Raw genomic sequence first — 25,517 nt, 5'->3', positions numbered from 1 at the left:
TTGTTCTTTGCAGTCAGAAAGTTAAGTGGCACAGGAACCAGAGAAGACAATGCTTGTTTCTATTACCCTGCATGGGTTCTGCAAGTCACACTTTTCAAGACATACAGAATACACAGTCTCAGAAATAATTAGGTTTTCTTCACTGATAGCTCTTTTAGCTGTGTCTTTCCAAGTAAACATGCCTTACTTGTAGTTAATTAAAAAAAACCCCAAAACTAAATTACCAAGACACCACAGTTTGTATATTAAGAATATTTTAGTATATTCAAAAAAAGGTAAGAGATTTCTTCAGAAATCTCCTGTGAAATCTGTAAAAGATTATAAACAGAAACAGTCATTGCATGACCTACTAGCTAGTAGGAAAACTGCATAATGTCCTGTTTTCACTGCCTTTAGGCAAACTAAGAGCATCTTCTTCCTAGCAAAGATAACATCTCCCAGAAGAGTATGACTCAAAAATGTGCTGAGATCACTTTCTTTTCCTTTTAATTTGAAGCAAAACATAAACAGAACTTGAATTTAGAGGCTTTCAATCCTTCAGAGGTCAGGAGGAAAAGGAAACAGTTATGATGCATCTTCTAGAACCAATTATAAATCTAAAACAACCTCTTATCTAGCTAATGCCACACTGAATGCTGGAGGTTGTAGAGCAAGAGTAATTCCCTATTGATGCATGCAAATTTACATGCTGGCAACAGACATGTCTGGAATGAAGTCTGGCTTACTTTTGATTATAAATTCCTATTTCTACTTAGTACACTAGAGGCTGAAGAAACTGTAGTGGCCTAGAATGAAAAGAATTGGCACCATTCCATTATACAGACACAATTACAACACGACAGTTCATGAACGTTTATCCACGGAGTACATCACGCCAGCTACAGCAACTTGGACTCTACTGCAGTGTGGAATACAACCCATTCGTTTTCCATCTGCCAACAACCACTTAAAACTTCTACACAAAAAACCACTGGATTTACCTGCAAACACTGAGGTAAGAAGGTCTTTCCCAGGTGAAAATCCACCAGTGACAACCAATTTCTATGGACATTTTATGTAACACTAGATTGAAGTAACCATGATCTAAACTAGGACCTTTTCCAAGCAATCATAGCAGGACACCAGCGTATCAGTCAGCAAAGGACTGCCAGCAAAGCTCTGGGGTTGCAGAAGCAATATTGCTTCCCCCATTTTATTTCAGGTTCTTCTACTTTTTTTTTTGGAAACAAATTACTGTTACAGTCAAGAGAATTCCCTCCCTTTAACCACTTTTAGTCAGACTACAAAAAGCAAGGGAATGTGCAAGAAGGAATGGTAACTGCAGATGCACCCAAGAGGAAGTACCTCTGGAAGAAGGAAGGTTTTAGGAACATGGGAAAAGGTTTAGGAAAATGGAGAATTAGAAGACCTTAGCAAGGAGTTTTACATACTTCATCTAGTAAGCACAAACAGAAGTTTTTATTTAAATGTCAGCAGGAAGAGCATAGGTGATTTTTATACTTGGTACACATAAAATCTCTAATCCATTCTGCCATGTCATATATAAAACAAAACCACAACAGAGCGGGCTTTTCCTGACAGGTTAATCACACATAAATTACGGGACATAAGATTTAACGCCTGTGACTGTTGAGGGACTTAGCTTGCTGATGAAAGCTAAAGAAATAAGTAAAAGTCTCTGCTATGCCTGAAGTAACAAGCGAACAAATAAACAGAAGTCTGTTCAAAACACTAAGTGTCCCATCCCTGCAACCATACATCCCTCTACACAACAAAGAAAAACACATGTGGGCGAGAGGGCGAATTATATTTACAACCACCTCGAAAGAATTTTAGACTGTAATATATAAAGTAGGAGAACTGCCATGAGGTTAAAAAGCACGCAATCAAGCTCCTAGATCCACAGAGGTATCAATTACATCCAGTGTTTCTGGGAAGGCAATACATGTAGCCAAAGTGTCCCAGACTGGCATGAGGTGTGTATTTACGAGATCTTTGGCTCTACTGAAATTGACTACTTACCAAGAAATCCAGACTACACTGACACCTGTCTGGTTTTTATAATTCCCATTCCTTGAGAAACTTGTAATTTCAGTACTGATTTCAGACATCAGTCCAATATTATTTTTTTAAACAACAACAAAAAAGAAATAGCTAAAAATACTAAAAACACTGGTACAAAAAAAAAAAACCAAACCAAAACACAGTTCCTGGCATCTCATAAAGACAATTCCTTGTGAACCAACATTTGTTACAACACACCATGTGAATTTTCAGCTCTCATTACCATCAGCGTGCTGTACCAAATTTAAGTGTATCACCAGACAATTAAACTTAATAGCCATTCTTTAAATTTAACAAAAGTTACAGTTAAGAGTCAAAATAATCTTTATTTCCATATTGATTGTCTTCTCTGACCTTCTAATCAAATTCTGTGGTGGTGATCCATTCTTTTGCTTATGCTTTTGCATAAGAATCTACAAAGAGTAGTTCCACCAAAAATAACCTGAGTTTTCTGACTGAACTACACACATCAGTAATTATCATCACATCTAGTCTTAAGACATGTATGCCAAAACTATTTTAACACACAAACCAGCATGGTTATTAAAAAGCATATATGAGAGTAACAGTAGTAAAGCATTCATCTGTTCTTGATACACAGCATCAGTACATACAGATTTTGGAAACCAATTAGGTGACATGCTATCTGTACTTAAAAAAAACACCTGTATCTACAAAAATAAAGATTTTGTACTTACAGTAAATATTCGCCTGCCAGTCCGATCAAAAGTTACACAGTATACAGAAGATAAATGTCCTAAAATTCGTTTGTGCATCTTCATATGTTGATAGACTGCAGTTGGAACAAGGCGTTCAAGTCTGTATTTTCCATTTAGTTTTCTTGAAAACAGGGTATCCACTGCCAAATGGGGAAAGACAAAAGAAGAGACAGCATTTATACTGGGTTCATGAACTAAAGTACTTCTTCAGGGTGGAAAGTTTATTTCAACACTGGACCACCTGCCATAGCTTACTACAGTAATTCTCTCATTTTGCCATAGTTAGGGAAAATACGTACAAAAGCAGCCTCTGATACAGACATGCAAAAAAGTAACAAACTGCAAGGCAGAGCATAAAAATGCAGTACAACTTTCAACTTTAAGTGCTGAAACCTATGCTTCTGATTTTATAATCTAGTGTTAGAAATTTAGGACTGAGGCAGCTTCTGCAGAGGAGAATACTACTTCAAATTTAACAAACATAAGAGCTTCCATACAGCTATTAACTGAAGATCAGCAAACATTCAAACCTTCTCCAAGGCCACCTGTTTTTTGAGGTCTACACAATCAAATGTTGCAAGACAATCAGTTTATTTTTAAAAATATTGCTACCCACTACAGCTGAACAAACAAAAAAACACCAAAGAAAATATCAACGTATCAATTCACCAAAACCTTACAGAAAATTCTGATTTTGACTAACAGAACCTTATTCAAAGAGTTTGGGATTTTTTTCAAGTTTAAAAGCTAAGAAGGTCCAGGAGCAGGAAATCTTCAAAATGGAAATCTTCAATAGAGAGCTTCAGTAACGAAAATAAAGCTCAGTGATACTAATTTTAAACTGCTACTCATGCAATGATAAAGCAACAGAGTATAATGCTTTTATGAATGGATACATAGACATTAATCAAGCAGTTCCCCATATCATCATTAGATCGATGAATAGCAATGGCATTAGATTTTATATTCTACAGAATTGTGATAAAGCAGGTAACATATTCAGATCTCTGACTTCGGAATACATGAAAAGTAAAAACATAAACACCCAACAACATCCACAGCACTACGCACACATGAAAAATGAGATCTACCAGTGCCAAGAGAGGTAGCCAATACTTTCATTACGCCCCTAGTTAGCCATTCTTTGTAAGTGACCAAGGCTACGTCTGTACAAGTGAACTGATCAGGACCAGGGCAGGGGGTCCGGGCACAGAATCACGCTCACTCCACAGCATCAACCGTGGAACAGCTACAATCCTCTGGCATCGCTTGGGTTTGGCCCAGACCAACCAGACACCGGTTCATGAGTCAGCACAGGTCAAACTACATTAAATATGCAAACTGGATTGTAGCTCCTCTATAAGAAGTAGAAGCACTTAGTGGTATGGACAACTGCCAAGCCCACTGGCCTCAGGCCATAAGAACATCCCTGAAACACTTCAGTTGACTGCCTATGTAGCCCAAGGATTCAAGGAAGTTTTCCTAGTTCAAGATGCTTTGTAAAGGAGCAGGATCATTAGCTGTGGAGCAAGGCACTTTTAGTCAATGTGCCTTAAGGCTCTACTGTATCCTCTTCGCTCTCCCCTCATACAAGAAAAAGACGCAGTTGCATCTGCTGTATGACAAAGCTTCTCCTTGCCAACAGTCTACTTTAGAACAGCAGGAGGAAACCAAGATTAGTTCAGTCACAAGACAAATCTAGTTTTGGTTTCTGACAAATCATCCTACAGTTTAAAAAAAACAAACCCCAAACAGAAAAGTCACACCAAAAAAAAAAAAAAACAAAAACAAAAAAACCCCAAACTCACACTAACTAACAGAACGAGGAAGGTCTTTGTCACAACAATAGAGAGAGCTTACACAATAATCTCAACCTACTCAGAAGTTACCTTTTGTTTGCTTTTAATGTAAAATGGAAAAGGTTGTTGGAAATCAGCTTCTAGCAACACCTTCAAATGAAACCATAGCTCATAAAAAGGGAAAAAAGCTTAACTAGAAGTTTAATCCGCAGAAATGCCTATCAATAAATTGAAAGTGTACGCAGTATCTTTAGGATAAAACAACCAATGACTTCATATAAGCATGTAATCTGTAATATACATCTGAATTTATGAAAAGCCTTTTAAAGTACTTTTATTATGAACTTACATTCTATGGGAAGAAATTTTTTTACCAAGCACATACAAGTTGGGGGGGGCATGCACATGACTGGGGGTAAGAATCAATCTCCTGCAGGTTTGAACACCATCCATAAATATGTAATTTTTAAAAGACTTCCCAAACTGGTTTTTTCTTGTTTTAAACTAAATTCTCACACCCACCATTGTTCTTCAATATGGCCTTCCATTTAACTACATTTATATTTGCTCTCACTGAATTTTCCAAGTGATCCAGCTTGATTTCTCTAACTGACATATTCCCACTTTTTACTCCAAACACTGACAACTCCAAAGTGTCACCTGCACACTTTGTTAGCACAATAGCATTTGCTTTTTTCCTCCAGAGTACAGGTAAAAATTAAAAATAGCTGTCTCTCAAAAATAAATTCCTGCAGCAGATAATAAAATTGATTTTTCTGGTACAAGCCAGGGTGAGAAAGGCTACCAACTGTTAATAACAATAATGCCTTTGTGCTAATTACAGGCCTTTTGTTTTATAATGATTGTTACCCGTATCTAGCATCAATGCTTGACAGGCTTTATGTGGTCTCTAATCTATTTTAGCTTGATTTTAACTGTTTTCGGAAAAAATTTTAGAAGCTTGCTGTGACAGCAAATCTAGTCTCTCTCTTGTTTTAGCCATATTAGCAGTTTTCTGTCTTCGCTTAAATTTTGCCTGGCCTCAAACAAACAAATGAGTCAGTATGCACAAGGGTGTTCATCACAGAGTGTGGTAAGGTATAAGCAGTTAAACAGCTGCAGTGGGAGCCAGAAACCATACATAATAAGGCATGGAAAGAGGATGAGACTTTATCGCAGGAAGAGTTGAGCACTGGTTGGGCCTTACAGTGAAATCAACCAACATGAAGAGAAGTTAGAACGGTTGAAAGGAAGACAGAAGAAAACAACAGAACAGAGTGCCTGCTCCTTGCTGGAAGAGCACTGTGAAGTGGACGCTGCACAGAAAGAACTCCCATCCAATGCCTGGCCAACTAAGGAAATCAAAATTAACTTAGCTTTACAAGCCCATCTACTAGTCTCACATTAGAACCTACTTTAAAAATAATAAATAAGATTTAAAACAAGCAAACAAACAAAAAGCAGATGTTACTACGTGGTTGCTGTGCAACACAGGATGACAATCCACCACTTATTTCAAAATGACATTTCAGTTTGAAAAAATCAGGATTCTTCATATTTACTAATGAAGCTAACTGATCAGCAGAAACGAAGGCCTGAGAAAGCCAGGAGTATTGTTGATGTTTTGAACATGTAAAAAACACTTTGCCACAAACTTTATGATTTAAGTTGCTATCAATTGTTTACCAACTGGTTCCAAATAAAATGAATTGGCTCCTAGTGTTTAGGTAACTGAGCTCATCTTCACACAATATGACCAACCACAAAGACTGAAATGGCCTGCTATCACAGAACCACAGGACGGTTGAGGTGGCAAGGAACCTCTAGAAACTGCCTAGTTCAACCCCACCGCTCAAGTAGGGTCAGCTACAGCAGGCTACCCAGGGCTGTGTCCAGTCAGGTTTTGAATATCTCCAAGGATGAAGACTTTGCAACCTCTCTGGGCAGCCTGTGCCAGAGCTTTGATCACCTCCACATCTTAAACATAAGATGTTTTCTAATGTTTAAACTGAACTTCCTCTATTTGTGTCCATTGCCTCTGTCCCATCAAGAGGCACCAATGAGAAGAGTCTGGCTCCTCCAAGGCCAACAGGTCATTGAATACTTCAGTTTCTCCAGGTCTTCTGTCATTAGGTCCCCTACCCAGTTCAGCAGCAAGCCCTACTGTTCCTCCTGATGCTGTTAGGCCTGTAAAAGCCCGTTTTGTGCTCCTTCATGTCCCTCACCAGATTTAATGCCAGAACTTCGACTATTGTTACTGCAGAATTACAAAATAGTTGAAGTTGGAAGGGACCTCTGGAAATCATCTAGTCTAATCCTCCTTTGAAAACAGGGTCAAATACAACAAGTTGCACAGGACCTTTTACTAAAGTATGAAAAAAAGAAAAAAACAAAGTGGGGTAGGGTGAGAAACATAGGAAACAAAGGCTCTAACCTTAAGCTCTAAAGGTGAGTTTAAATTCCTTTTTTGTAAAGCCGTCTCGGGAACCTACACCGTGAATGGAGAGTTAGGCTCTTAAACCAACTTAGTAAAATAGAACTTTGTTTTTTAAAGTCTCACTTCTGCTGTTATAATTCATTGCTGCCAACAACCTTAATCTGAAAACCACACATCTCAAAGACCGAAGATCACATTATGTGTTTGGCTTCCCTTTGAAAAATTTAATATCAAACATACATGTAAAGCTGATGAAGGTAAAGTGGTAAGAGTTGTCAGATTATAGCAGGTTTACAGCAGGTTTTCTCACACTCAAAAGGCATGCAACAGGCACCAACTTGAATGCCTTCAAAGTTTTCGAATCTCTCTAACTCACTCCCCGCCCAAAATAGAACCAGCAGCTCAGAGAAAAACATCAATTGGTAAAAGGAAGATAAATTTGGGGATCTGAAAGATATGGCAGTATTAGCTATGCCGAATTCCCCCCACCCCCCTGCCTTGACTTTCTTATTTTAGTCTTATCAAAGTGACCAATTACATCACCTTATTTACATGGCCTTATCCTGGAATGTGAAATATACCTTTAAAGATGGCAGACAGTAATCTGCCTTATCCACTCGTCAGTGGTAAACCCAATTTAATTTTGTACCAAGTATAAGCTACATTTTAAAAAGCACACACAAAAATCATTATGACTTATGTTTCATTTTCTTCCTTTCTCGAGTTGTATTTAATCAATAAAAGTTCTGTTCTGAAGAACAGAACCCACCTTCGTTCCCTTTTCAGAAGGGGAAACCTGGCAGGACTCCTAAAGAATAAATTTCACTAACAACTTACTCATATTGAATCAAGTTTCATAACTTGAGAGGCTAGACACGCCTCTAATGAATACCAAGGCATTCAGAGTTGTTAAAAATAACAATAAAAAAAAGAGACTGATAGACTCCTCCCTTCACTCTCCAAGCCAGCAAGACTAAAGGTATCAAGCACTCACTTTGGGTTGTTTCCACGCGCCCTCCCCACCCCCAGCCCTCTTCTGTAAAGATGTCCAATATCAAAAAAGCAGCTTGAATTTACTTCTGTCTTCCCACCATTTTTCTGTTCAACTTCTAAACTCTATACAGCACTCCAGTTCTCCTGGCTTATAGATGATTGACAAACAAAGTGGTTAAGCTACCAATTTGATCAAGCCAGCACTTCCCTCTGGGCATTTCACGAAGGTAAAAGTACACTGCCACTGGAGCATTTCTGAAAATATAAAGTTAAAATACAGAAATTCTACATACATCTAAAAGTTTACATATAATATTTATTTGTTCAATGAAAGTAACTGTCAATCTGTACTAATTCAGAGAGGTAAGTGGTGAGATATTTGAAAAAGCAGGATCCCACTTGCTTTCACTATGTATTTATTCAGTTTCTATTTTAACGAAAGTACTATAACGCTTCTATAGCTCATTTCTTCTTGCATAACAAGAAGTCATTTACTTAAGTATAATTCACTTTATACTTGAATAAACAGGTGTAACAACGTGTTACTTTTACACAGATTCCTTAACACAAGACTGTCTTTTCTTTTAGTTTTTTACTCTAATTAACAGAATAATGTAATGACACAAAGGACTCTTAGGTTAGATCTTAGGCCTAATGTATTTACTGTATTTCTAGAAACAGACATCTACACCACTTTCAGAACTTCACATTCTCATTACAGCCAAACCAGCAGCACCATTTAATAAAGAAACTGTGAGATAAGTGCAAAATGCCTCAGAACTTTTCTTGAAGCGGACTACTGAGCAAGACCATGTAATACTATTTTTGAAATGCAGATATACTTGTTGGTCAGGAAGAACATTCTTATTGTATGGGATGAGAAGCCAGACCCATTCAGGTCTTGACACCTGAGCGACCAGCTTCCCCAGGAGCTATGAGCTCAAAGCTCTCAAAGCTTTATGCTTTGGTTTACGCTTTTTCAGCCGTTCCTGAAAATTACGGAAAAAGAATTCTTTTTCTGTTTCAGGATCCAAGATGGGACCTTTAACTAAACAAATTAGCATATGACATAGCTATTTTTGCTCTTAATTAAGCACTTCAGCAACTTTCTATAAGATACATTGCACAAGTGATAGCAACTGGACAAAGATTATTCCATATTCAAGTTTTGTTTATTATGTTATACAGATATTCTATAGTTTTACGGAGAAGTACGTATTTATACAGATGCATTTTAACCGCATATAAACAAGCTACCTAAAAGGCAGCTGGCACAATGTACTCTAAAGAATATCCCATCAGCATCTTAATTGCATTGGTTCATCAGGCTAGGAAACGAATGAATATTTCTGTATGTCCAGTGAAATGCAAATTAAGTTTTCCTTAAGATAAAAAGACTTCAGTATCTTCTCTATTCCTCAACCATTAGTGTGTTCTCCACCTGAAATTCATACAGCCTGAAGAATAGATTCCAATTTTTTTTCTTGGGCAAATACATAAAATACAGCCTTCCCGGGGGAAAACTGAGAAGTTATTAAAGGAAACAGAACAAAATTTTCTAGTTCAATTTATAAGCAAGTGTCATTCCAGTTCATGATTTCATTGAGAGGATCAGAATAGGATAGGATAAATCAAAAACAAATGCTTTCACGTGCAGCTCTGAACCAGACACCAAAAAAATCCAAATACACTTCACAGTTAAAAACATTCAGTTACCAGCACTTATCTCAATGTTTGGAAAAGGAAATTATTGGTCATGAGAAAAGGGATATGTTGAAATAACTGTAATTTTGCAAATATTCAGTGCTCTGCAAAAGGTTCAATAAAAATAACATTTATTTAGAAAGCCTTACTTGTTCTTCCCTAAAAAGAGTCTGAAAGTTATTTTTCTTAACATTTAATTCCACTACCACTGTAACTCTACAACTTTCTTTAAACTCCAGCTGCCATGGATTTCATACACTGATCTTTTTCCCTTTAAAAACTACATAGTTTTGGAGCAAGTAACAGTACAATGCAAAACAGTCCTCTTCCACTCTGATTTCTCCAACATGTTTTAAAATGTATTTCCAAGTAAAGGAAAAGGTAAGGCAACCACTGAAGAAATCTTAGCTATTAGAAGGTTCAGTCCTCCAGCCCCCTTGCAGAAATAGCTGCTCATCTAGTCCAACATTTTCCAAGTTTACAATCTTCAAGCCAATGCACAGCCACTCAAAAGCACAATTCTTCTGTTCAGCAACAAGCATTTTCTCCCCCACATCCAGAGCACAACACAGAAACAACTCTCTACATGAACACCAAAACAGAAGCTCAAAACAAAACCACACTGAGTGGATGCAGGTGCTACACGAGGGTTTAAGGGAACCACCTCTGGCCAACACACATACTAGCTGAGAAGGTACTGAAAACTTATCTCTAAACACCCTGCAAAACCATGTTCTCTTCCTATATTCCAAGCATCTACAGGAACACCGTGAAAAGCATGAAACTTGTGCTTTAAAATGGATGAGCTATTATAACAACAAATACTTTGCCATCTGACCAAGTCAAAATTGGCTGTGCTCATTCTAAGAGGTTCTTAGCTGTGGCATGCTTCTGCTTCAGCTTTTAGAGGAGAACAATAATTCTCTGGGTAAAGTGTAATGGCATGCATTTTGAGGATTTGATTTTGAGTTTCCTCAATGTTAGAAATAAGATGAATAGCCCAAATAAGGCGCTCTCAATTATTTCTAGATATATACACACACCTCTCCCAATTCATGGAAAACTTCCAGGCTATCAATAGCCTCTAAAAGGAGATTGAAAAATTGTAATGGCAAGTTAACACTTTAAAAATGCCTCTGTTCCAAAAAGCACCTGGCTATGTGTTTGTACTGTTACTCATTAGTTCCACCAATATATATTCAGTTGTCTTTTTCTTGCCAAGACAGAAACCTTTGTCTTTGCAGCAGCTGCACCTCATCAGGAACCAATCAATTGGATATTCTCTGCCCACTGTCAGCCAACACCACACATCTATCTGCAACTACCATTTTGGTATAATCCACACTGGCAATTTGGTCTTCGCTGTTCCCCCTTCCCTGGATATCAGCAGAGAAAGATGAAAAGACACAAGTGATTTTGCACATTTTCCTATCCATGACAAAAGAAAAAGGATGCTCCTTAAATAATCTCATGAAATATCATGCATCATGATTCTTCTAGCAATTCAAAAAGTATCTTCTTGTTGAAAGCTAACGAACATGTTCTAGTGACCATATCAGAGTTTAAAAATATTAACTAGAAGAAAGAAAAAGAATACCCCTGACCTCCAGCTTCTCATTTCTTCAATGGTACAGACAGCACATGCACATTTCATGGTATAGCACAGTAAACTAAAGCACAGATACAAAATTACTGAATGGACCACAGCAGAAAGAGTAACTTCTACAAGACACTCAAATCTTTCCAAAGAAAACCATTACCAGTCTATGTGACTTATTCTCCCCAACGATGGGTGCAGGCCATGCTGTCCTGGTTTTAAGTTTTTATATAGTATTAATTATTCATCTACTGACAGCTTTATTACCTCTTTAAGAATAAGAGTTTTATTTGTATGTATTCACTGTTGGAATATATTTTAGTCTATTTCATACTTCAAAGACAAAATTAGCTTCAGAACAGAGGTAGTGTATGAATTTACAATACCCATTTTTTTCCTGGTAAATTACATCTTAATAAAAATAAATTACATCTTAAAAAAAATAAAAAAAAATCTTAACAAAAACATACTAAAGGTAAGGTATACAGCACAAACAAGGACAAATACAAACAGAACTGCTACTTAGCTTTCATCATCACAATAATCAATCACCCTGGGAGTCAGGTGTCACAATGGCAATGCCAGAATAGAGTTGACTTACCTATACTGGGTGGACTGCCATAATTTACAGGGGACTCTGGAGGCCTCCCACAATGTAGTGCAGCAAGAGCAGATCCCTTCCATACAACATGTTTGCAACCTGTTTTAAAAGAATTATACAAAAAATGTAGGTGAGCATTTTTTCATGTGAAAACACGGAAAAGGCATGAAATATCAAGAACTCTAAAAATTCTCATACTTTTGTTTGTACGAAGCAAAGACTGTCTGCCAGCTCCTAATAACGTCTGCACTCCAGGGACACTTTGGGGAATTTCTTGCTCTAGAAGCGGTCCAAGTCGATGGCATATTTGAAGCAAGTGATCAGGTGCCAAGTGCCTGTAGTATTTCACCTATTATATGAAAAAGCAAACAAAACATTTGATAAAGAACATAATATTTTTGAAGAATTACTGGTTTAATCTCCCCCCCCCCCCAGATTGTTACACAAATTCATAAGAATATCATAGTATATTAAGGAGAAAAACCAATAATGACCTTTTAGTACAATAACTCATTCCAGCTGGTCCTAATTAATTCTTCTATTCAGCACATGCTACTTTGTACAGAGAACTGTTGATATTTACTACTTTGACTTTAAGGCACAGTTGGTCACAAACTAACAAGCTCCTTTATAATCACAGCAAAAAATGTAAAATATACATTCAATATTATATTTAAATAGTGGTCTAGTCAATTTAAGCTACTCTCAAATAAAGATGAGACAAAGACCGTAAGAACAGCAACATTTACAGAATTCTTGGATACCACATAAGTAACATAGCTTTGTAGAAGACAACACAAAAATATTCTGCCTCAGCTCATCTAAGTTACAAGACCTTGTCAAAGCTCCACCACTGGGTTGTTTTTTTGGTTTGTTTTTTTTTTTTTTTTACATCTAAAGCTTTTAAACAAAAATGTTGGCTTAGGTAATTCAACTTCAAAATTGGTATATGAGGTCCTCTATCAGGCTACGAACGTGACCAGTTTTTGTAACTGCTCATGGTTTTCAACCACACAGTACCAAAACAAGTTCCTATTACCAGCAATAGATCTTCTCACCGCTTGATTATGATGAACCAGTATTAATGACTGCCCAGACAAAACTGGTTCATTCTTTTGAACTACTATAATTCTAGATCAAAGACCATCTTACACAACAAGGGAAAAAAAAGCTTCAAAATGTATGTGACAACAGTAAAATCCTGTTAACATAAAGCTTTTTAAGAAATAGCATTTTTAAAAGGCATGAGCTATTGTCAGCTTAGAGTATAGCAAAGAAAATTTAAAATAATAAAGAGGGAGGATAGAAACTCAGTTTTCTTCAGTTGTTGTACAGGATTTGGCGTGTAGTAGCTTTATCCTTCATACAGCCTGACAAAACTTCTTCAGTGCTTTACTTCACAGAATAAAAAAAAAAAAAAAAAAAAAAAAAAAAAAAAGAGTACTGCAGTAAAAGCTGGTGATGTTTTGTTATCTTCTGCAACTACAGACAGCTGTGACTGACATTTTAGGCAGAACGATGCTTCTGTATTACACCCAATTAACAGGAACATACCTCATTCTTCATCAAATGTGCTCCTATCTTGCTGACACACTGTAATCACTTCATGTAGTCTAGCAGTTTGTTAACATAAGAAGTGCTGATGTCTGAAACCAAGGCTCTGGAAAAGCCTTGCTTACACCAGGAATTCCCATCACAACAACACAACCTTCTAGTGAAGGAGGAAATTTCCTCTTTTCTCTTCTGCTCCTGTTGTGGTTTAACCCTGGTAGGCAGCTCACCTCCCCACTGCTGCTCACTCTCTCCCCCCACGGTGGGATGGGGGAGAAAATCATAAAAGAGCAAAAACTTACGGGTTTGAAGTAATGACAGTTTAGTAGGTAAAGCAAGAGCTGCACAGCAAGCAAAGCAAAATAAGGAATTCATTCACTACTTCCCATCAGCAGGCAAACGTTTAGCTGTTTCCAGGAAAGAGGGGCTTTCCTTCTCTGAATTGTATTACATTTGTAGAATGCCTCGCAAGCTGTCTGAACTTGACTGCCTAAAAGTTAAATAACTTACTAGATTCACACAAGTTAAAAAAATACTTTTCTTTAGAGAATATTAGAAATTATATATATTTTTAATAAAGTTAAATTGACTGGAGGGACCTATTAATTTAAAATAACTAAATTTAATATCAAACAGGCGGTCTGTTAGAAGAGCTGCAAAAAACAATCAACTGAATTCAGAACTTGCTATTCTGATTCATTGTTCTTATCAGTAACATGCAAATAAAACTTGTTTTTTCCTACCTAAAGGAGTTAACAGTCAAAATACACACTTGAGAGCCCTAAAATATCAGAATAGCCTTAAGTAGTGACAAAGCTAAGTACAGTTTCTGCCATCAACAGCCCTGATCCATTTCCTTAGCTTTTGTTCTCCTTCACTCCTATCAAAAGGAGTGCAAAAACTTGACAAATACAGACCGTCGTATAATTCTATCTGAAACCAGACTTCATATCTGCAGGATTAATTATCAGTAATTTTTTTTGTTTAATCACAAATATTAGAACTACATATGCAGTGCAGTTGTCATTTTATCCTGCTCAAGACCCTTCAGTTTTACCCATGCTCACAAATGCACAAAATCTACAGTAAATGAAGCAAATCAGCTTTGGCACATTCCAAAACTACAGCTAGCTGACATCTTGAGTCATACTTCTCATGATTTATCATAAGCCATGTGTTCACTTTTTTATTTTAGCAGAAACTAGGTAGGCTCAATTCCTCGTGCAGTTCTTAAAGCAAATGTTTTGAAAAGGGGGGGTCTATTTGTATTATTCTTAATCATACCTAATAAAGACCTTAATACATACCTTACAACCACACTATAGTCTTTCCTCATTTAAGTCCATTTTTGTGAAGACAGCTATTTATGCCAAGTTATGCAGTAGTTTTGTGATGCTTCTGCACAGCATTTGTCTGAATAATCATTGTTCGCTACTGAACAGCATTTGCTAACACCTCATTAACAAACTGATTCAACAATACTAAGTGAGCCCTAGGCTTAAAAAAAAAAAGTGACACTGGCCATCTAAATACTTGTCAGTTCCAGAAAGTTTATAAAAACCATTTCATGAACTATACGCAGCCAAATTTGGCTCCCATTTTCCTATATAAGACTAAAGCACACACAAGAAACTTTTAATAATAAAAAATAAGATACATTTCATTGTAAAATCTGCTAGAGAAAAAGAAAGTAAAAGTGAAAGGAAAAAAACACAGATGTACAAGTACTTAAAATTCATACAGCTCTAAATGAAAAGTGAAAACTGGACTCTACAAACAGGTATTCTAAAATTTTATGCCAAAACTGGGATGTCAAGCAGTATATAAACAGCACAGATTTTTTTTCCCTGACAGTCCCACCTAGCTGAAATTCTAGCTGGTTTCTTTCCTCCTGTAACACTTTCTGGCAACATCTAATTCTGCTCTTTTCTTCCATCAGCAATGCACCAGAGATATGCTTTTATAAGTGTAATAATGAGCTCTCTTTTTGTTGAAATACACTTTTCACATAAAACAAGTTAACAACATTTCTTAAACATTACTGTAATAAAATTCAGAACTCTGTTAGCTACTACAAAATTTTCAGATCTTTAGCACAAACAATATTTCCTAGAAAATAAGCAGCAGAATTACCTTCAACTTCACCCTTTACCTACTACCCCCGACTTTACTTATTCCAAACAAACAGCATGGGAACACACAAAACACAGCTACACAGCTATGTGGACTAACATTCAAATCTTTATTATCTTTGAAATAGGCCTAAGCACTTATATTTTCATTCTGCATGACTCTGCAGAATAATTCAGCAGGAGAATCACAACGAATGCATCAACAGAATCATGATTTGACCTAGACTCTTTAGTTAAATTTGTAATACATAATGCAGTTATTCACTGCGAGTGTTTTAGACATGAAGTAAAATATAACCCTATTCTGGATTCTGCTCTAAGCACTATGCATACCAAAACGTTCTCCGAAGTATTGTTGTTGTTGCCCCTCTATGCTAACAGTTAACACGCTTAACTACAAGTTTGACTGTAAATATCTTTCAGAAAAACACATTACCACACAAGGACATTTAAGAAAAAAACCCTAGGTCAGTCAGCTACCTATATTTCAAGATGAAAGAGCTCAATCTAACTAATACCAGCAGCTATCCCAGCTTTAACTGTTCTGCTATGTAACATATTACCCAAAACAAGCTCCAAATTGAATTACAGTAATTGTTGTACTGTATCAGACCATCAATCTAATTGAGCACCCTGTACCACCAGCCACTGCCTTATCACTTTAAAATTAGGAACTGCAGTAAAGTGCAATTACTTTTCTCTGAAGCATTCAAATTCTTTTTTTTTTTTTTTTTTGGGGGGGGGAAGCAACAGGCAACAGAGAGGGGAGAATTTGATAATTGACTATTTTCCCCAAAGCATGTTTATTTTTCATACACAATACATATACATAATTATGCTTGAGCTTGGATACTTAGACACTATTTCCCATAGGAATGCCTATGATTTCAATGTGAGATTACTTTTTCTCTAATGAAATAGATTCTTTACGAAATCAGCCATCCCAAGAACATACTAGTTTTTCAACTACTTAATGTTTTTATAGGTGCGAGACCAGAGCAGACAAACTCAAACCTTAGTATAAACAGACCGCTGCAAGCTTGCTACCTACCAAGGTATGAGAAAGTATGAACAATAGTAGCATTTTCAGCCTTATGGACTAAGATATTCAAATACATCTATTACTGTTGATTACCTGTACCTATTTGCCCATCTTAAACACATTCACAGCAGGGTTTTTTTTGTTTGTTTGTTTTTGTTGGGGTTTTTTTTTTGTGTTTCTTTTTGGGGTTTATTTGGTTTGGGTTTTTTTTTTATTTGTTTTTTTAATAAAAGGTACACATTAGAAACTTGACATTCCTCTTCAGCCCATCTCTCATCAGCATTTCTTAGTCTCAGTTTGAAAGAACTGGCACAAGACAGTTGACTTAACAAATGTGTGGTACTTCACACAATGAACTGGAGTTCCTCCTCATCAAAATAAAATAGTTTGAAAAGAGAGGCTCTAACATCACCTAAATTCCCAGCTACGGGAATAAACCGTAGAACAAAAGTTATTGTCTTTTAGAACTAAAAGGAAATAATTTAACTTGATATATGTCCAACAGAAGCACTGATAATGAGACCAAAATGGTAAGGCTCGCAATCGTTTTGCAGGTTTTCTCACCTCCAGTGCCAAGTCTTTCAGATCACCTTCCAAAACACCGTACAGACTTTCCCCAAAATGCTGTTAATAACAAAAACTAGATGATGACACAGCTCTCTCATTCAATGCAAGTTTTATTTTTTGGTCCCTATTTCTTTGAATACCTTCACAGTGCAAGATTTCCTGAAGAAACAAACCACTTATTATCTGGTTACTTATTAAGAAACAGAATTATTAAACAGTAACCACAGTGGTGCCTACAAGAGTTTACTATGTTAGGTATTATATGAACAATGAAATACAGTGTCAATTTACTTAGTGTCCCAGTCCCACAGATACTCTTTGTAACTTCACATACTTTTCACTCTAAATCACATTCAGTAATTGTGGGCAGGGTAAGAATAAGGGACAAACGTTAGCAAAATAGTAATAAACAGTTCCTGAGAACAAGAATGCATACTGCCTACTAAACCCATCATGCCGCCTTCCTACTTGATGTGAATTCCCTGCCTTCTCTTTCCTCAACCACCACCACCAAGAATACAATCCTAATTCAACAGAGAAAGCAACAGTTATGTGAATACTTTAGATGAGAAAGGTAACACAATGGTTCTGATCACGTACACTATGATGTTTGTACCCTAAAAGACCTTAAAAAAAAACAAACAAAAACACATACCCCACACCAAACCTAGGGGTTTTTTTAGACCATTTTTCATCAGTGTCTCAGTCTCAGATTAAGAGAGCTAGCACAAAACTGCTGACTTAGCCAATCCTCATGATTTGATAAGTCAAAAACCCACCACCCTCTACAGTAGCTCTAACTTGTTGTGGTGAATCTTAACAGCCGGCTTCATCCAGCTGAAGTCCACTTTGCTCCCAAAAGGAGCAACACCAACACATTCCCCGAGCCCTCCACACGCACTCCTGTCATCTCCCTCATGGTGGTGGTAGGACCTGTGTTGCCACACACAAAAGGAAAGCTGAACCACCTGAAAGTGATTTTTGTACTGTTCATTTTTCAGACAGTTCAGCTCCCTTATCCGACTGACCGCACACTTGGAAGAGCGCTCGTGCCTGCCTACACAAAGGATGCAGCAGAAATGCATAGCTTTCATCCGTGGCACACAATTAGAGTAGCTACACCCATAGTGAAACTGAAACATGAAAAAGCAATTACCCTGGAGTCAAATGATGCACCACAGCTTGTTCACGTGTCAAGGCCTTAACACATGTGTTTTAAAGCCTAATGACACAACACTTAAACAACACATTTAACCACAATCTATAAACAATTCACAAGGCTGCCTTGCTCTATTAGCTCTTAAAACTCAATTTCTGCCCCTCATCATGAGAAATCCTCAGTCTTTCAAACAGAAGAGAAAAACAGCTGGCTTACAATTCTTAAGTTTTCACAACAAATGCAAGAGAATACCAAATGTCCTGAGATCCATTACTGAAGAGTCCCACCATCCTTGGTACACCAACGTTGAAAATGGCCTACCAGGGACTTGATTCTCAGAAAGCCTTTGGTTACAGCACAACTAGAAATCTTAATGCTGACAGTATAAAAATGAGATTGGCACTCTGAAATAAGAGACTACACTCTCAAAGCAAGATTCAAGTGGTTTATACCACAAATGGTGACTGTAGAAAAAAAATAATATAGAAATATTTGAATTCAAGAAAAATCACTTAAGAATATAAACCATAGTATAATTGCATTTCTGAACTCATGTATTTTCCTGCAGCATTACAAGCCTGCACAGCATGCTGTTAGCTTAAAAGAAAATGAAACATTTACTTTCACTGACCAAAATGAAAAATGAATGTAATTTACAAGATGAAAATTACATTGGATTTAACATTATTTGCAGAAATTAAGTTACAGAAATTAAATATCTAAGGCTGTGAATTTCAGTCTAATAGCAGAAAGTTAACTCTTAATAAGAATTCCCAAATAAATGTTTTCAAAATGAGGAAAAAAAAACCAAACAGGAACAACATCATCTCTTGAAAAGATATCCACCTAAATAGATGTATAATAAAAGGCACGATTTTGCAATCAACAAAACAGAAGCCTGGGATTAAATTTCATCCCCTGTTACACAGAGCCTTTATTCCCTCCTAGAGTAAAAGCCAGACATCTAACTACATTTACTGCTATTTTTATTTCCTAGCTTTTCTCCCTTCAGCCCCTTCTGTGACATTTAGTGAAAACTCAAGGCATTAAAGTCTGAGAAGTGGTACCAAAACATGACAAAACACACCTTTTTCAGAAAGAAGAGTCAGCATCTTTAAACTGGATTATTTTTTTTAAATTAAAATAAATTAAAAAACAGAAGGGAGCTCATCATCAGCCTCTGCCTTAAAAGCTAAAGAGTCTTTGGTTTGAGATAAACAAGTTTTTGTTTAATGGAACAAGACCCTGTGAAAAACACTTCTTTTGCATGAAATGTAACTGTCACCCTGCAAATACACTTCGGTGCCAGCTTTCACAAGCCTAAAACGTTAAGTAATACAAAAGTTCACACACCTTTGACAACCAAAGCAAGAGCAGAGAGAGAGGATGGAGAGAAACATCAAGAATGAAGTAACCCATTTCCCCTCCTTCCTTCCCCCCAACATCCAGGTAGGGACAAGGTGGAAAAGGGCATATAAACATTTATAGGAAGTCTAAGAAATCTTTGTTAGGAACAGAAGACTAGGAAAAGAGGAAGGACCTAGTCAGCATCACATCTCCAAATGCAAGTATGCAAGATCAAGTCCAAATTTTGAGGAAGTACATCTTATGTCATCACATACCTATTCTGACTAAATTAATATTTACCTGCTTTCCAAGAAACAAAAGTTTCGTGGAAAGAAGAGTCTGAATGAACTTATTCCTCATCGCCTTCTTACTTCAAACCTTTAAAATGTCTTTTTCCTCACTTTCTCTTTCTTCATGTCCTTTTATATTCTGACTATATAAAAGAACCCCAAACACATTCTATGTTAAGACTGCAGCTCCAATTCTTTGTAATTTATAGGATAAAAGAGAGATTTCATGGTAAGTTTTGCCAAGCAACTTCTGACCATTGTTTAAAAGGTATAGTACAGCCTTATGGTCTTACAAATAAATACATAAATAGCATAACGTATCAAGCAAAAAGTATCAGCACATTGAAATTCCCAGTTGAGTTTCTTTATGATCTTTGATTTCAGGAAAGTTTAAATGTATTGTTACATATGAGTATGTTTTCAAGAAGTCAACTGCTATCAATTCTTCCACACTGCACACATTAAAATGCCTGGGCAAATCCACCTCTTGCTCCAGAGAAAACCAATGCAGTAAGCAAACCCACTCCAACTACAATAAATACCTATGATTCATACTGTAACATTCGTAATACAACTAAAATAACGCATATGCAACAGTCTTTACCGGACGCACTACAGATGGGAACTGTTCCGTCTCCTTTTGTGTGAGCTCCAAAGTTCTCCATGCATTTAAATCTCAGAAGTACTGGAGTTCAGAACTACTATAACCAACCAGAAAGCCTGAAGGGAAACTTCGCTTTGATGAATATTACAGGCAGGGCTTAGTCTTCCTCTGAAACCCTATTCAGAAACTCAGAGACTAAATTATACAACAGTGCACCTGTAATGAAAACAATACTGGAAACAAGTTGCTAACAGACACAGTTCAGACATCTTAATTGCTGTTTTCCCAGCTACTGTAGTCCACAACATATTAAAAAAATAAATACATACCCAGGCCCCTGTCTGCTAGCAAGAACTACACCACTAAGTAATACTTTGGTTTTTTTATCCCTGATTGATGAAAAGCACACACTGGGAGATTAAAAAAAAAAATAAAAAAGGGGGGTGGGGGCGCAACAAAAAGACACACAAGTCAAATTTGTGATGTGAGCCTGGCGAGTACAGCTATCCCTACACACCGGATACGCGGTATATTAAAAACCCCCAAGCCATACAACACATCTTGCCAGCATTCGGTGGGCACACACCGAACCGGGAAGGACCCCTCCAACCAAACCCACCCCCGATGCAGCCCCCGGCCCAAACGATGCAGACCCCGACTTCACAGCGCAGCGAGGGAAGGGGGGGAGGAGGGGGAACAACAAACCCCAAAAAGAACAAAACAAAACCCCCCAAAACCTAAAGCGCCTCAGCACGGCCACCGGGGACCCCACCTCCCCCTCGATCCTCGCCCCCCGCCCCACCACCGTGCCCCGGTCCGACGGGGGGAAGGGGTGTGGGGGGGTAGCCATTGTGTGCGCGGGCGGCGCGGCGGAGAGCGCCCCCGCCCGCCGCTGCCTGCCCGCGCGCTGCCCGCGCTGGCCCCGCCCCGCGCGCTGCCGCCTGCCCGCACCACGGCCATGACGTACCGCTCGTTTCCAGGCCGGGGATCGCTCCCCTTCGGCCGATTCTGGTTATTTTATATTTTTTTTTTACCGGCGGGAGCCCGCAGCCCCTCGTCTCCCCTCGGGGCCGGGAGGGAGTTAGAAGGGGCCGAGATTGTTTTGTTTGTTTTCTTTTTTTTAAAAAAAAAACCTCTAAGTTTTTTTGCTTGTTTTTTTTTTTTTTTTTTAAGTTGTATTTTTTTTTGCGGGAAATTCAATTTCTTTATTGGGCTGCTCAGGGAGAGTGAGAGAGGGGGGAAAAATAAATAAATAAATAAATAAACTTTGCCCGCCGCACGGGCTAAACGTCTTACCAGGTTCTCGTAGCTGCGGGGATGCTCCTTGCCCGTCCAGTCCGTTCGCTTGGGCAGCAGCTACGGTAGGGAGGAGAGGGGGCACCCGGTGAGCGGTGCCCCCCCCCCGCCCGCCTCCGAGGAGCCCCCCGGCGGCGGCCGGGATGGGGCGGGGGAAGCGGGAGAGGGAAGGGGGGGGGAGGCCACAGGCGGGGCGAGCGCCGCCGCTTACCTCTTTCTCCGCCACTTCTCGGATCAGGACCTGCAGCGACAACAAAAGGGGCGGGGGGGGGTGAGAAAAGGGGGTCGGTTTAAAAATAAAGGGGAGGGGGGGGGGAAAGGCGGGGGGGCGGGGGGGAGAGAAGGGACGAAGCGGCAAGCGCGCCGCCCTGCCCGGCCGCCCCCTCCCCGCCAGGCCCGGCGGCGCCATCCCTCCATCCCTCCCTCCATCCATCCCCTACCTGAGCCGCTTGCTGGCAGGGTCCGTCCTCCAAAAAGCGAGCGATGAGGAAGTAGAGCTCTGAGGGGAGAGGAGAGGCGGTGAGGGCCGGAGCTCGCCCCTTCTCCGCAGGCTTTTTCTTTCTCTTATCCCCACACACACACACCCCTCTCCCGCCTCCCCGCTCGCTTCCCGCCGCCCCGCACGGCGGCTCCCCCGGCACTCACCCGCTCGCAGCTCCGCCGTGTGCCTGCTGCCGGCGTCCCCGGACATGGCGAGGCGAAAACCGGGGAGGGGAGGGGGGGGGAAGCAGGGGGAGGGAGGGGGGGAAAGGGGAGGGAAGGGGGGGCTCGGGCCGCGCTCCCGCGGCAGCGTCGGGGGCCCGGCGAAACGCGTCCGCCCGCCCGGTAGCTGTCACTGTTCGTTCGCCGGGAAGAGTCTCGGCTCCACCATTCAACCCACGGGCAGGAGGAGGAGGAAACAACAACTCACACCAACGCCGCCGCCAACGCCGCCGCTGCCGCCGCCAGCCAGCGCGAGCGAGCGCGATCCCTCCGCCCGGAGAAAGAGTCCCCTCCTCCTCCTCCTCCGCGCCCCCCGCCTCAGCCCTCCCGGCCCCTCTCGCCGCACCGCCCCTCTCTCTCCTCACACCCCCCCCCCCCTCCCCCCCACAGCCCTCAGTGCCCGGCGGCGGGGGCGGCCCGGCGGGGAAGGGCGGGGGGGAAGCCGCCTTCTCCCGCTCTCGCCCCGCCGCCGCGGCAGCAGCGGCGCCCCCCCTCCTCCCCTCCGGCGCTGCCCGGCTGATAGGGGAAAGAAGGGGCGAGCGCTACGTGTTTATTATCGGGCGGGCGGGCCGCAGCAGAAGATGTCGGAGCGGCAGAGGCGGGGCGGGCGGGAAGGCGGCGGGCTGGCGGCTGAAAGGCGCTTTCTCTGCGAGCTGCGGGAGGCCGGAGCGCGGAGGGATACGACGCACGGGGAGGAGGGGCTGCGGTGAGGGGCGGGAGGGAGGCGGTGTGGGGGGGAAAGCGGCTCTTCACGGCGGCGGCGGCGGCTAGAAGTTACCGAGTTTCAGTGTCGCAGAAATGGGAAGCGAGCGGAGCCAAAATGCCCCCGGGGAGCGCGGCCCCGCTGGGGAGGCGGGCTGAGGAAAAGCCCGGCCCTCCTTCTTCCCCCCTACCCGCCATCCCGCCCCGCTCCACCATCCCCCGTAGCCAGGCCCCTCCCGGGCGCGGGGCGGCCCTGGGCTCCCCTCAGAGCCGGCGGCGGCGGCCCCGGGCTCCCCTCGGAGGCCTCGGGGCACCGCGGGTTTGGCGTCTGCGCGTAAGTGCCGGTGTCAGGCGTCGTTGTTTCTTATCCTTGCAAACATTGTGCCCGGGGCTGGGTTCGTGCCTTGGGTTTGTTGGGTTTTTTGGGGGGGTTTTTTTTGGTTGTTTTTTTTTTCTGGGTGGGGGGGAGAGGGAACCCCAACAACCCCCAAACAAACAGAAACGTGCTTTTTCTTCGTTGTTTCTTCGCTGCCCTGCCCGGGTCGGGGTGCCTGGCCTGCGGTCGCCGCCGCGGGGAGGGAGGGTGAAGGAGCTCGCTGGGTGCTCGCTTTGAGAACTTCCCTTTAAAAAAAAAAAAAAAAAAGACCAACCCAAATATCTAATAACGCTTTTATTCATTGTTCTTGCCGCCAACCGAGCCGGACACGCGGGGGCTGACGAATCCTCTGGCTTGTGGGAGCGATGGCAAAGAGGAGGAGTGTTGTCAACGCGGGGACCGGCGAGGGATGGCGATGCCTGCAACCTATGGCTGAACTGGAGGTAATTCGCTAGCGGATCGATAAGCTACCGAAGGTTCCTGAAAGGCTGCGATGTTGCACGGAGCCTGATTAGCGATTAAATCATTTATTTCTTTCAGGCTTTGCTAGCTTGACGGTACCGAATAAACGTCCTGATTTGCGCTGTAGCTGTTTGTTTTCTGCTTACAGTCAAAAAAGGGAAAGAAAATAAAAACAAAGCAAAAGTCCACTGATAATTAACCTTAAAAAAAAAATCGGTATCAGATGTGGAAGGGGTTTAAAGGAGCATAATTACTCGTCTTTATGGTTTGCAACGCGTCTATGCTTTTTCAGGTCGAATTGGGGCCTTGCAAGAATGAACTTGTTTGTGGACAATAAGAATGAAATTAGTGGGGATTGATGTAAACGGGGGATGCTGTTATTTTTTAGTATTTCTTTTGCCCCAATTATTAACTAATGTAACTTGTGAAGCAAAGCCAAAAGTATGTTTGAAATAATATAGAAACTAGACAAAAAATATTTTGTGCGTAAAGACCCTGAAGCTCCCTGTATATAACTTTTAACAAAATTCAATTTAAACCGTATTTCATTGCAAGTGCGGGGAAGCTGAGTTGAGCATTTTTATATGTATGTTTCCAAGGCTCGCGAGCTCAGTGTACGAGCCTGCTGCTTGAGCTTTGTGCTTGGCATGGCGAGAAAGCTTACTGCAGCGGCCCTTCTGCTTTATTGCACAAACGTTAACCGTGAAAGGTTAGAGAAGGGAGGCTAAAATGTCACGTATTTCCATAAAGTCATGTTATAAAAAGTGATAAAAATTAGATTTATATAGCAGATGCCTAATTGCTGCCCATTTTGACATAGAATTATCAAGTACCCTAAAAATCATTAAAATCATAATCTAGCGTGTGGTCTGTAATCATGAGGGTAAATGTATTTTGTAGTATAGATTGTTTTTTTAGGAAGTAAAATCGTGCATACTGAATTGGATCACTTTATCTGTAGCTATGCTTACTTTATATATTTAAAAATAAATATATATTTATGGCTGTCTCCCTTTTCCCGGTTTTTATAACAATAACCACTCTGTTTCGGCTTTATTTTACATCTACACTTCAAATAATTGAAATGGCAATGAAATCATAATTTACCATCTAATAAAGATTTAAAAAAATAAAGTGACTTGAGTCTTTTCTTAGCAATGTAAAATATGTATTGTAGTATCTCTCATAGGTGGTTCTCACAACAAAGGGCTACATGAATAATGTGATTAACATTTTCATTTCCCTCGATGTTTACATAAAAGAAAGTATGCTTACATATGACATCACTAAAACTATAAAACCAAGGAATAGAGAAATTTTAACAGCTAAAGAGTCTGAAAGTAGAGGAAAACTATCCTGAATATATCGAACTT

The 25,517-nt window shown here is 40.1% G+C and overlaps 1 protein-coding gene and 1 long non-coding RNA gene across 4 annotated transcripts in view; one reads left to right on the top strand and one right to left on the bottom strand.

Moving 5' to 3' along the window:
* The window catches only part of PHIP (pleckstrin homology domain interacting protein), a 117,299-nt gene extending 94,297 nt beyond the window's left edge, over nucleotides 1-23,002 (bottom strand). For both annotated transcript variants that reach the window (XM_063330130.1, XM_063330131.1), the window contains exons 1-7: nucleotides 22,548-23,002; nucleotides 22,343-22,401; nucleotides 22,114-22,143; nucleotides 21,903-21,962; nucleotides 12,113-12,263; nucleotides 11,915-12,013; nucleotides 2,763-2,923 (exon numbers count right to left, since the gene is read on the bottom strand). In XM_063330130.1, coding sequence (XP_063186200.1) covers nucleotides 2,763-2,923; nucleotides 11,915-12,013; nucleotides 12,113-12,263; nucleotides 21,903-21,962; nucleotides 22,114-22,143; nucleotides 22,343-22,401; nucleotides 22,548-22,593 — 606 coding nt within the window. In that variant the 5' untranslated portion in view covers nucleotides 22,594-23,002. The remainder of the gene's footprint in view (nucleotides 1-2,762; nucleotides 2,924-11,914; nucleotides 12,014-12,112; nucleotides 12,264-21,902; nucleotides 21,963-22,113; nucleotides 22,144-22,342; nucleotides 22,402-22,547) is intronic.
* Nucleotides 23,003-23,328: 326 nt separating this feature from the next.
* On the top strand, nucleotides 23,329-25,153 carry LOC134513436 (uncharacterized). Of its 2 annotated transcripts, XR_010070425.1 has the most exons (3): nucleotides 23,329-23,640; nucleotides 24,005-24,125; nucleotides 24,223-25,153. It is a non-coding gene; the product is annotated as an uncharacterized LOC134513436 (long non-coding RNA). The 2 variants fall into 2 exon arrangements; XR_010070424.1 differs by lacking the exon at nucleotides 23,329-23,640 and having other exon boundaries at nucleotides 23,647-24,125.
* Nucleotides 25,154-25,517: the final 364 nt, after the last annotated feature.

This window comes from Chroicocephalus ridibundus, chromosome 3 (genome assembly GCF_963924245.1).
Source record: "Chroicocephalus ridibundus chromosome 3, bChrRid1.1, whole genome shotgun sequence".
NCBI classification, from domain to species: domain Eukaryota; kingdom Metazoa; phylum Chordata; class Aves; order Charadriiformes; family Laridae; genus Chroicocephalus; species Chroicocephalus ridibundus.
The sequence above is the reverse complement of the archived record's forward strand: the minus strand, read 5'-3'. Positions and strand labels throughout refer to the sequence as shown.